Here is a 12,884-nt window from a genome sequence, read left to right as displayed (position 1 = left end):
CATGTGAAATCTATACATGCGTTCAATACTACACAGAAGTCTAGCTTTCACATGTGCTTTAACTACATTGACTTACACTGGAATAACAGACTAGTCAGGTGTGCAGAAGAACACATGGGAAATCTAGACGTTTCATCAGTCTGGTGAACAAGACACACCTAGCAAAGCCCTAGCAAACTATGCAGTTTACATCAGTGGTCTGACTAACACTTCAGAATAAAAAAGTTGACTGCAACAGTTCAAAGAAGGCACCATAGCAACTCTAAGGGGAGCAGTGTACTTGTTAGGCCTAGTTAAGCAAGCCTCTTGATCACTTACTTATGGTGTGCTTTGATTCCATATAAAATAGCTAGATCATATTTGAGTGTTATCACAAGATGGTGTTTTAGTCAAAGTTGATAATCCCATATCAATACTTACTGTTGTATTTTGTTGGCTACATTCTAGTCAGACCTTATAAAAGGCTTCAGAAGAACTTAAGCATGATTTTTTAAAACAACTCTCAGACAACAAACCTAACTTGCTTTTACATAAGTTTCTTTTCCACATTTCTATGGGTTAGCAAAATACATCAGTAAGAACAGCAAAGTTGTATAGAGAAGTGCTACTGCATCACATGTTAAATGCAAAAAGCCCTGCCATTGTAAAAAACAAGCCATGAACTCCTGTCTAGTGTTATGCACTAATGGAAAAAAATTTACAGTACCACTACATAGAAAACTACCATTCTTGCAAATGAATACTACCCCCACATTACTTACTACAGTGCATTTCAAGAAAGTTAGTGATCAAGTAGTACCAAGTTTCACTGGGACAGTTACAGAACCTACTTTTTCATGAATGACATCTATTTTCTCACAACTCGTCTTCATGCTTTCCCCAGTTAACAGCTCTGATTTCATCTGAGACAACTCTAGTTCTAGCTTTTTAACTTTGTCCAAAAGTTGACCATGTTCATCGTCGTCTCTGACAAAAGCAAGGAATCGATAATTAGGAAAGAGTAGTTTGAATCATTCCATCAATTTCCAAAAGTGTGAGAACATACTTGTCTAATGCAAAGTGCTTTCCTAGTTCAGTTATTCACCATGATAGGTGCTGTGAGCTTGCAGTTCCTTGAAGATGTTATTTAGGGCATACTTAGGATTAATATATTCAAAGCAAAGTATTTTGAAGTTGTGGACAAATCCAGCAGTGATGACTTTAGAACATCACCAGGCTGACAAGTTAATAACTCAAACATATATAGATTTTGGGGAATCTAAGCTTTCTGGCAAACTAGTCAAACTTTATTTGCATGAGTTTGCCACTAGTTAGAGCAAGTTTCAGGTTACCCTGCTTAAACCAGAGTAACTTTAGAGGCAGGTGTCAAGTTGAGCTTAAGTAGCAGGTCACATACGACCAATATAGATCAGTGTTCAGTGCATGTTATAGAAAAAGGTATCAGCCGTCATTCTAAAGCCATTTTACATTTAGATCCAATTTAAATGCAATTCAGCAAATAAGTGTTTCTCTTCCTCTTCCCAACGGGGAAACTACTTTATGAAGTGCTGCAGTTTTTATCCTGGTATTACACAGTACATGAGTGGAAAGTAGCATAGCTGGCAAACCAAAAACAGAGACAAAGGTTAGAATTGATACAATTCAAGAATTTAAATATAAAGCCTATCAAAAGCAGTTACTGTATACTTCACTGAGCAATTTGAGGAAATATTCTAATGCATTTATAAGACAATGAGAAGTCACTCATTCTCCTCCTCTATATAAACAGCTTTCTCTAGTAAAAAATGTAGTTGTAGGACTGCTCACACACTGGAAGTGGGCCTTGTGCTGATGTTCAGCATCACAGTTAAAGTCTGCTGTAGACAGAAGTACTCCTGCTGACAATACAAACTCTTAAGCTCAGTTAACTGACACAAAGAAAAATGACTGTCGTATTTCAAAGAAGAACATGTATATCACCATTGATTAGCATCAGGATTGAAAAAGCAAAATATTTGAAAAGTGCTTATACCTCACTGTTTTTGCTTTCGCTATGTCAAGCTCCTTCTGGATGTCCTAAAAAATACAAAATTTAGTTTTAACAAAGAAACACAAGTGACAGAAAGAAGATAATGAATGTTAAAAGAAAATGAGAGATTTTAGCACCATCTACTATACAGGACTCTGTTCCCCACACACATTTATGCCTCTATAGTAAGATTTTATTCCAAATAGAACCTGCCTCGCTGGTCAAGTGAATAATTTTTAATCTTTGGACTGAAACCCCCTCCAAGAAGGGGGAGTAAAAACACAAACAAGTTTTTGAGATTTAAAGAACTGTAATAGCTAGAGTAAAGCAAATTGGGGTTTGGGATGGCCAACAAAAAACTTAAAGTCTTTTTTATCAACAGGTTACAATTAGAGCGAGTTAGCAAAGCTAACTTCCAATACCTTAGATTCAGCAGAGAGTTTTCCAAGAAGGTCTTCCAGTGTCAGGATGCGCAACTCATGTTCTTGATGTAAAGCCAGGAAGTCAGTCTTAGAAAACAGGGAAGAAAGAGGTGGTGTATTTTCTTTTGGAGTACAAATAGCATAATTGATATTTTCTACAAAGCATAATTTTTATTTCATTCTGTAAGTGCTTAAGTGATTTCTCCTGCATGTAGTGTGAGAAATTATAGAATCTGTAATAAATGTAAAGGCCTGATTCAGCAGTAGTAGGGGTTATATACAGGGAAGTTTACCACAAAACCCTTTCTTTGTCACTAGTCCTTCCTATAGTCTTCTTTCTCTGTAAGAAAACAGGATAAATCCAGCTGCTTTTCAGCCATGTAAGACTCTACTTTAGACCAACTGTCTGGAATTAATTCTGTCAGCAATAACAAAGGAGGCACAAATGCTAATGACTACTCCCTAGCATTTACTACCTATCAGTTAATTCTCTAACAGAAAAAGAATGCTAAAGTCCAATCGCTAATAATCTGCATTATTAAAACAGAATACTTTGATCAGGATCAGAAAGCATCAATAACTGACTGTCTTACCTTTTCCTCCAGCTTCATATCTTTAAGATGTTGACCGATCACATTTTTTATTAGTTTCAATGTTTCACTTTTGTCACTCATCTGGGTAACCTGATCTTGAAGATTATGGAGTAGGAGCATTACTTTGCTATATTCTTCATCATGGTGATGGCATCTGTCAGACACGAAGGCCATTTGCTTTTCCAGCTCAGTTATACGACCAGAATCAAAGGTATTTATGGTATCCTAAGGCATAAAGATTTTAAATATATAAAAATCAAGACATTTATTTACATTACCCTTGTGTGTCAAATAGTTATTGCAAAATATTGAAGACATGGGAGGTAAGAAGTCTTAAAAAGATACAGAAGTTCTTCCCTAGACTGTTGTCCCTTACCTTTGGGGGGTGCACAGAGTGAAAAAAGTCATCCTGTGGTTCAGGAACATGAATAGAGTCATCTATTCTCTGTATTCTATCAATTCTTGTCCAGTTCAACGATGAAATGAAGCCATCAAACCCCCAGAACCATATACCTAGGTCAGAAACAAAAAGCAAAAATGGTGCTCAAGAGAATTCTCCCTTAAGACTGCTTATATCTACAATTTGTCTTCCTACTTAAGGACAAAAGCTACCTTAAGTTTGCGAAGTAGCCTTCACAGTGGACACTACTCCAGTCTAAAAAAAATCAGCATGAGCCAGCTTTCAAATTGTTAAGTCAAGCACTCCAGAATATTAAAGAAGATCTATCATCAGTACCACTCACGCAGTTGTACGGCAGACAACTTTGTATATCTTTAATCACATACTACTGCTTCCCTGGCACACAGATCTCATTTACTGATTAAGACAGGCCATGCTTACTGAAAGCAGATGGAAATACTGCTTTTTGTCTCAATGGAAAATATCTTGCCTTATACCCTACTTACTACATACCACGTTGCATAATATCTAATAAAAGTTGGAGGAAACCTAGGCTTCCATGAAAACAATCTAGCATTTCACAAAGATTACACTTATTTTTGCAATATCTTAAGTGAGAAGTAGCAGCATTTTGCACACAGGGTAACTTCTTCCTTTCTTATTCTTCCTAGTACAGAGGATTTTGAATCTGCACTAAGTTTCTGAGAAGCTTCTGAGAAGCTTCATCTTCTCCCCAAAGTAGCTACAAGTTTTTTAGGACATAAAGACATGAAACTGCTTTTCAGAAATGGCCCAGCACTTTCGCTGAATGTTTTAAACTGAATATGTTTATTTCAAAGTAGACAGCTGGCCTGGAATATTGTCAACTAACCAGTCTAAAGAGCAGTATTTTAAGCAACTGAAGCATGGTCTAGAGCAAAGGAAAGACTTAGGATGAGTTGGTAAAAGAACTTAACAACACTTTTATGAATATTGACAACAATCAAAGCAATCAGTATGCAGCCTACTCTTTATGACCTCATTACTATTCCTATGAAGGGAGGTTAAAAAAAAAAAAAAGGACTTCAGTGCATTTACTTACTCACCAACTCTCTTTAGACAAAGAGCTCTATGAAATTAAAACACCGATTTGTATTATAACATACCTAGTAGAAACAGGAGTGGGATAAGAAACAGTAACAGCTTGTAGATCTTTGGAAGGCATCTAGAGAGAGAGAGGAAAGTTTACAAGAAATAATACATTTATCATTTTATTGTTTTATAACTGGGTAAATAATTTGCTCACAAAACAATTTTTTCAAAGGATACACACCTTCTTAGAAGAAACACCTTGAGCAAAGACATCAGAGCAACAAGTTGATACCACCCTGTTCCAAGCAACCTGAACATGCCAGAAGCTGCCCTCCCTAGAAAACAAAAAGCAGTAGTGTGAAATGTAATTACTGTGGCACATGTTCAAAGAAACCAAGCAGAGGAACATGCAACTGTGGCCAAGAATACTTTGCACAGCAGAGAAATGCATGAGTACAGGCAACATGCAGCTTGTTAACATCTAGATTATCACAGGTATGACAGCATTATAACATCAGCTACTCCACAAAACCAATAGCCATGCAAAAAGATGAAATGCTCATTTGTTATAACAACGCTATCTTGCCAGAAATTCAGTACTATTAATATTTGAATCCAAGTTACCACGCACTGAAGACCTCAGTATGTTTCAAGAAATGCACAGATTAGCAGCACCAGTTTTTGCCAAGAGGAATACCAACATAGGAAGTGACTACCAAACCAACCACACCCCATTATTCTTGACACCCCATATTCCGTGCTATTCACACACTCATTCCCTCATGAAACAGTCTGGTTAGTCTCCCATTATGCCTGTGAACAGAAATATACCCTCTCATTAAGCCTATTTTGGTCAATAAAGAAAGTAAAGCAGCACATGCATTTCAACGTACAAAAGCTACAGCATAAGCATAGTTGAATTAGTATAAGCCATGTACTGCAGATTCCTAGTTTTATCAAAAGAAACAGTCAACACACACACACACACAGATTAGGATAGTAACCTGGAGAAAGAATGGCCAGCCAAAGTAGAGACAACACCTTCTGAGACACAAGCCATCCTGTTGCTCCCACTGTTTGCAACGCGTGAAGCATAAAGTAACCTAGATTATAACAAATTAACTCTATGTGGTAACATACATAGATCAGCTTAAGGTTCTTCTGCAGTAGATGCAGTAAACCAGACTCAATCCCCTGCCCATTACATGTTCTGTGTAATTTTAAAACATACCTTTCAGTAATCTACAAACTTGGTTCTTCATTATTTAAAAGCAAAGCAAGCCACTAATAAATATGAAGCCAAGTAAAACCAAGACAATTTAGAAACATAGTTCTCACGTATAGAGATAAACAGAATGATCAACAGTATCTGTGCAGTAAGAATATCAGTTTTTCAAAAGTCAAAGTTTACTTTTTGTAGCACGTTTATCTAACAGTGCCATGCCAAGTATAACAGAGAATAGCAAAAAAAGTACTACCATAACAACTTCTATGCACATTGTTACTTTAAAAGCATCTTATTCGATCTGTATTATACATCGAGTTCACTATCTAGGTTCATGTGTAGCAGAAGGAACAATTAAAAATTTTAAATCCTAGTGAAAGAATTAAATAATGATGTCTAAGAAATACTGATAAATAATACAAAATATTCCCTACTAAAAGTTACAAGCAGTAAATTTTCATTAAACTGAATGTTCCCAAGGATCTTCAGTATGTCAGTTTTGAGTCTCTTAAAAAGAGCAAAACCAACAACAAAAAACCAATACACTGTAACAAAATGCTGTAACAAAGCCCACTGAAGCCAACAATTACTATATCCAAGACTAGGACTGTTCGTTCTACAGAACAAACTACATAGTATACATTTAGAAAATAATCCTACTTTTTAGATTAGCAGATATGTCTGGGTTAATCTGAGGGATTATAGATATACCAACCCAATATTTTGCAAAGCATTTAGGTGACTGAAGTGTCTCAAATCATTTTCCTTTGCTGAATAAAGAGCACTCAACAGATTCTTGATGCCTCTGTCATTCAAGCTAGGGAACGCTCATCTCATAGGGAAGATTTTATCCCTATATAAGAGTCCTGTAAAAATTGACTATCACTAGAACAAAAATAAAATGTTAAAACCCCTTTATTCAAATAATCTGTATACCAATATCTCATACCTTGCTTTCACTTAATGGCAGCTTTTCAACCTATTGAGTGTACAGACTTCCCCAAAGTGCAATAAATTAACAATCTGACTTGCTCTTTCTAACATACAAGATGTATGCTGGCCCTACACCTTGTTTTTACTAACAGGTAAGCAGTCTGCCAAGCTTGTATAAAAGGCAGTATCAGAGAAAGAAGTCAAGCAGAAAAGGTGTTAAGTTAATCTTCTAGACACTTTATGCTTTTAATCTACTTTGACAGATGAAGGTAACCCCCCCCCCCAACAATATGTATGATTAACATTGTGAGATCGTGATGCAAAATAAAAGCAAAAGAAAAAAAGGTCCAAGTCAACCTGCATAATAAAAGGTGTGCCAAATGGTCCTTGCTACCCTTTTAGCCCATGAGGATTGCATGTGGTCTGTGGTGTATATTTCAAGATGTTTCTTCCCCTTACAGTCATCACCTGTTGGTTGTGGTAACAGTCGGTTAATGGGACAAAGCCAGGATCAAATTAAGATTGTTACAAGATAACTTGAACAAGTCTATTTCATAACATCAGTTATCAAACCAAAAACCGCTAAGCAAACTTCAGTGGAATAAAACTTGCTTGGGGAAATACTACATTACACCAGGCAATTGCCATTCTCCGCCATACAACTAAGTTGCAAAACAAACGTTTACTTTGTAGCTTCTGTAAAGTCATGGGGTATCTGATACTACTATTATAGCAACAACCTGGTGTCTTTTAGCTTTGGGCTGTACAACATCAATCATTATACTTACATATTGATTCCTCATTTACACCAAGACGGCTATCTTCTCTGTAAAACTCCTTTACATTCATGCTTCCACAGTAGTCTGAGTGAGCTGCAACACATTCAAAAAGCAGACATGTAATGTAACTCTCAGGTTCAAAGCCTTTCATATAGGCACATTTTAGCTATCATATATGCAGATTTTAGCTAAACTGGCTTAGTTCACTATTAAAGCCAGGTTACTCACAGGAAACCTGAAAAATGATCAAGGAAATGATCAAGGAAGAAGCCTACTCTGTGCAATCTTTTTTCCTTCTATAAATAACAGCGGGGCCTTTGTGTTTAAAAAAATCTTTCTGCTTCTTTTCAGATAGCAAAGTTAGTAAAAAAGCCCCTAAGTAACAGCTCATCAAATCTTGAGCCCCTATGCCCATCATTCTGTCAAATAGGCCAACCGTTACATCCTTGTGCTGGTTTTACCAGAGATCTTAAAAGACTAAGAAGAGAGCATTAGCAACTTATAAGGCACTGAGGCAGAGAGAACAAAGTTTTATTCACACACAAAAATCAGTTACCTTCTGCCTACGGCAATTTAACTTCGCTCGTACAGTACGTATTATAGAAGAGAAAGCACCGAAGAAGAATCAAACATTTTTGGGAGAAACAAGATGTGCTTTAGAGTAGTGCAGAGTGATGATGGCAGTTTTAGTTTTGCAAGACTGATCTAGTCAAGCTTTAAGTGCACAGTGGGCTTAAGGGTAACAAGATAGTCCAAACCTAAAGACATTGAAAAGTTAGGATTTGACACTATCACACCAAACAGTTTTAAAAAAAATCAACTTAAGTTTCTCCATCTAAACATTACCTTCTACGACTTCCTAGTAAAAATCAACATGTGAATCTTAACTGTAACACAAATCTCATGTGTGAGTCCTGTTCCAAAACAGGAGGAAAGTATGAAAAGGGTAGCACAACTGAGAGGAAAAGAAGTGATAAAGATAGGAGCCAGTCAAAAGACTATAGAAAAAGAACACCATAGTGCCAAAGATGAAGTCCACAAGGAAAAAATAAACCCAACACACACAATCTGGCTTTGTGTGGAGACCAAGGAAGACAACTAAAAAGGTACCTTTAAATTCATAACCCAGCTTCAGCAAAACCATTTGAAATAGTTGCACTAATAGTGATGCAAAAGATGCTGCAGCATGTTTGACAAATCGCAGAATCTTACTCATGTAGAAATAGGTTCCTCCTATTGAAAAAAACAGTGTGAACACAAATTATTCACCTGCATGAAGATGTACTTCTATTCTCTGGTGACCATTAGCTTGTGGAAGAGCGAGGACAAAGCATGGAAAGCCAGGAATATGAAACTTAAGCAAGCGTGGTTTGAAGAGTCTGGATGCACTAGATATTACAGCAAAGCTTTTGTAAGAACCACACATCCTAGGGAAAACGCATTCAAGACGGAATGTATGACTTCAGCAAGAATACCTTTTCTTTGTGAGAATTAAGAACTCTAAATAGCAATGAATTCCTTGCTTACAGAACTCAGGATTTCTCAGTGATGAGAGCTGTTGATACTGATTTTGTGGGTCACAGCTCCAAAGAGAAAAACTACATTCTTATTTTGGATTTGAAAGGGTGAGGACTTTTAACCTTCTCTGCCTTTACGTTGGAGGAAGTCACTGCAGTGGTCTGCCTCAAGTGCTAGAGACACACACTTCTTCAGAGCCACGGGAACAAAGCTGCAGTTCCCCATACTGCTGCCTGCTGCTTTCCTAGAATCAGTCACATTCCAAGAACCTGCCATGACTGTGTGCCCCTTTCCCCACCCTCCCCACATTTGACCCAAACTACTGGACTCAAGTTCAAAGGAATGTACTGAGATGAGTTCCTTGTAAAATTCTCCTGTGTGAATACAGACTCAGGAGCACAGAAAACAGCTTTCATACTATGTAAATTTTAGTTCATTATGCTAAGCCAACAGAACTCCTATCTGTGCTACACATTTACCAAGAAGAAATACTTGCCTCAAGGCATGTAAAGTCACACCCTATAGTCCAAACTGATTCCTTGCTACTGAAAACATACTTCATTCAAGAGTAACATGCCTACAGAATCCCAAAATTGGTTCCTTTCTAAATTCAAGGCCACTCAAGAAACAACTTCTTCATGATAACTGAGAACTACCAACAATCAAGAAATTCAAGATGCTATGCAAGATGCAGGCAGACACAGTCAAGACAGGGAGGACAATCATCCATAGAATAGAGATTGCCTTGGAAAGTCAGAACCTTATTTACAGCAGATTCATTTGGTTTTGAGCTTTAAGAATGTAGTCACTAGGAAGTCTATTTGGAATAAGTTTTTCCTTTTGGAGTTCCATTTTTAAAATTAGTTGAAGTTTAGCTTCTAAAAACACTCTGATAAGCTGCAAGGTTAAATGAGGAAAAAAAAAAACAAAGCAGAAAGTAGGAAGGTATCTCTCAGATTTCTTGGATAACAGAAGCACTACAAAGTAACAATTCTGCTAAACCTTGAAAGTTCCTGTAAGAAAAAAAAAACCCAAAACCAAACAACAACACAACTGGACTGCAAAGAAGTTTCTATCTGAAAACCCTGACCAAAAACCTCATAAACAGACACATATAGATGCAACACCAGATTAGGAGACTCTTACGATCATTGCTGGTTGGAACAGCCCATTGTGTTCCAAATCAGTTTGGAAACGTAACTTGTTAAGATACCATGGCATTTTCATTTTGAAATTGTTTAATTCCTACAGTAGCATTGGAAAAAAAAAGTTGATAATTATACATAAGAAGCTGACAAGTACATAAAGTTTCAACTGATATAGAAAAAAGGTATTTCATAGAAGCTGATCTCTAGAATTTAGTTACTGGTAAATTTGGCAGAGTAGGAAAAGTGTTTAAATAACACTACATGGAAAATGCATCAACTAAACTATATACCATGCTGCTATCCAGGTAAAACACAAGAAAAACTAACTTACTAGATGCATGTTTCTGGCTCCTATCCCTAGAGTAAATTCTGGAAGATGGCACATGAGAAGCCGAGTATGCTGTAAGAACCTCCTTCCGATCAGAAAGCATGCTGCAGTCACTGCAAGTGTAGCCATTGATCATTGCGGTCGGTGTTTCTGCTGTTGCAATATCACCATTTCCCTGCATCGGTGTAGTATCGCTACCTAGCAAACCAAGAGTAAAACATTCAGTGCATTGACATCAGTATTGCCATCGCTAATTACCATTAAACAGAATGCATGTGGAAGGAAAAGGAAAGTGTAGTTACCTTTAGGGTCACCTTCATCATCAAGACCTTCAAAGGAAAAAAAAAAAAAATTTGGTCCCAAATATAAGGAAGTCCCATAGTCAACTATGATATCTGACATGGACTCAAATTTAAAGTCCCACTAATTTTAAGACCACAAAGAAAAGCCACTTTATGATTAGTATTTAACATATTTTGCAGTCCACCACATGAATAGATCCATATATTCAGACATTAATGTAGTAGGGTAACAGTTAGTGAAAAGCATTCTACCACAGAAGTGGCAGACAATATAACATGAATGACAGCTACACCTTTTCTTAGCTCCCATGTGACTTTAAAGCAGCTAATTACAAGCTTACGCTGTTTCTGTTGCTTGGTAACTACTTTGGTACTACTGTATTTTAAGATTCTGTTTTAAGAGCCAGGTAATCTAAAGTTGAGAAGGTGTTCTACTAAGATTGAAACAATTCTTTACGTTAGGACTCTGGGAAGGTCACAAGCATACCGACTAGAAACAAATAGTCTGAATCAGGAGATATAATAAGTCTATCTTCTCCTACACAACATTTTACATAGACAATACTTTATGTAGACAACTCCCATATTTTCCTCTTCAGTGAAAAATTAGGTTCCAGAAAAACATACTTGTACATACTTGCAAAAAGAAACCAGCCAGCCACTACTTTGCAACTTTCAGATTAAAGTACATTAAGTTGAAACACACTTGACTATAAACAAACAAGAAAATGCTTTTCCTTTAGCTTTTCAAAGACAAGTTACATGTTTACCATTCTTTAGATACAGTATTCTATGCACATTTTGAAGAACGTAATGATAACAGATAATTGCATCTATACAAGTCTATAGTGTTGCATCACAAAATCGTATACATTTGCCTGGCATATTGACTGTGCAACATGTCCTGATGCTGACGATGCCCATGAATCAAGTTTACGCACTGGACTGAATTTCCAGTAGGCATCTTAGCAAGCAGACATCTACAGCAAAAGAGTAAGTACATGCACACATTTGAGGGCAGGATGGAAAAACAGATGGGGAAAAGAGAGAAGATGTGGACATATGTTTATACACACCAAACCACAAGCAGTTTTCACAGTCTGATATGAGCGATAGCAATGATTACCTACCCCAGAAATGATCAACTTCTGTCTGCTCCCGAATCAAAGATTCATCCAATACAGTGGATACCATTGATGCATCACTGGCATGGCTATTGAAACTGCTTTGGCTAAAAATGGAAGAGCTGGATAGATTTTTCCTTGGTGTGTGTCTTACACTGCCAGATTGTTTATTTGTACTTTTGCATTGCTTCAACATCCTAGGAAACAAAGCAAAGACAAATAAGACATAGAACTAAAGATGCAAATTTCTCTTCATCTCTCATTTTAAATGAACCCCCCCCCCCCCCCAAAAACACAAGTCAAGGTATTTTAATACCAATGTGACTAGACCACTCAAATCAGGTTTTAAAGAAAATCCTCATTCAACCATCTATACTCTTGCAAAGACTTCATTGCAAACCACACACTGAACATAATTTTCAAAGCATGGCAGTAAACACTGAGAACAAAGAATAAACCAGCAGGTAACCTATGTTTGTACTACTGTGTTCAAACAGGAAGTTTCAAGACTCCAAACGATAAATTAACTTGTGATGATAAAAAATGCTTACTTATAAGACTGTTCTCTGAAGGACATGTTTCCGGCATAAGAGCTGTCATGAGGGATATCATTTTGTGCATCATCTGATTTATTAAATCTTGCAGCAGCTAACCGTAAACTACGCCGTGACATTCTTGGTGAATCAAATACTGGATCTATTTTGTTTTCAGTCTCAAAATCCAAAGCAGATGAAGAGTAACTTGAACTGCAACAAAATAAGAACAGCAAAGTTACCAGAGTTTAAGAGAAAATTCCCCCAGTAACAAACATGCCCTTCAAGCTAGACTAAGTTTCCATTAAAAGCAGTTTATCCAGGGTTATGAAGCAGTTCCCACAAGATATGGCACATAACCCAAACAACTTAGAACTACATAGATATTCAAGGTTCTCTTAAGCAATTCATATTAAAAAGTTTAACAGCTGAAAGCAAGTCACAGTTAGAAAGAAACAACCACCATGGAAACCACATTTGAAGTTGAGCCAGAGCAAGTA

At 36.8% G+C, this 12,884-nt stretch overlaps 1 protein-coding gene across 16 annotated transcripts in view; it reads right to left on the bottom strand.

The window, feature by feature from the left end:
* The window catches only part of SUN1 (Sad1 and UNC84 domain containing 1), a 35,974-nt gene that overhangs the window by 5,386 nt on the left and 17,704 nt on the right, over positions 1 to 12,884 (bottom strand). For 10 of the 16 annotated variants that reach the window (XM_069810197.1, XM_069810198.1, XM_069810195.1 and 7 more), the window contains 15 exons: positions 12,403 to 12,597; positions 11,858 to 12,048; positions 10,728 to 10,754; positions 10,429 to 10,623; positions 8,542 to 8,664; positions 7,441 to 7,524; positions 7,010 to 7,120; positions 5,499 to 5,597; positions 4,736 to 4,829; positions 4,573 to 4,627; positions 3,400 to 3,540; positions 3,024 to 3,248; positions 2,431 to 2,517; positions 2,012 to 2,055; positions 831 to 966 (listed from right to left, as the gene is read on the bottom strand). In XM_069810197.1, coding sequence (XP_069666298.1) covers positions 831 to 966; positions 2,012 to 2,055; positions 2,431 to 2,517; positions 3,024 to 3,248; positions 3,400 to 3,540; positions 4,573 to 4,627; positions 4,736 to 4,829; positions 5,499 to 5,597; positions 7,010 to 7,120; positions 7,441 to 7,524; positions 8,542 to 8,664; positions 10,429 to 10,623; positions 10,728 to 10,754; positions 11,858 to 12,048; positions 12,403 to 12,597 — 1,807 coding nt within the window. The remainder of the gene's footprint in view (positions 1 to 830; positions 967 to 2,011; positions 2,056 to 2,430; positions 2,518 to 3,023; positions 3,249 to 3,399; positions 3,541 to 4,572; positions 4,628 to 4,735; positions 4,830 to 5,498; positions 5,598 to 7,009; positions 7,121 to 7,440; positions 7,525 to 8,541; positions 8,665 to 10,428; positions 10,624 to 10,727; positions 10,755 to 11,857; positions 12,049 to 12,402; positions 12,598 to 12,884) is intronic. The other 6 variants (XM_069810203.1, XM_069810204.1, XM_069810205.1 and 3 more) reach the window with 6 other exon arrangements.

The sequence above is a fragment of the Haliaeetus albicilla genome, chromosome 22 (genome assembly GCF_947461875.1).
Source record: "Haliaeetus albicilla chromosome 22, bHalAlb1.1, whole genome shotgun sequence".
In the NCBI taxonomy this organism is placed as follows: domain Eukaryota; kingdom Metazoa; phylum Chordata; class Aves; order Accipitriformes; family Accipitridae; genus Haliaeetus; species Haliaeetus albicilla.
Note: the sequence above shows the minus strand (reverse complement) of the source record. Positions and strands in the feature narration are given on the sequence as shown.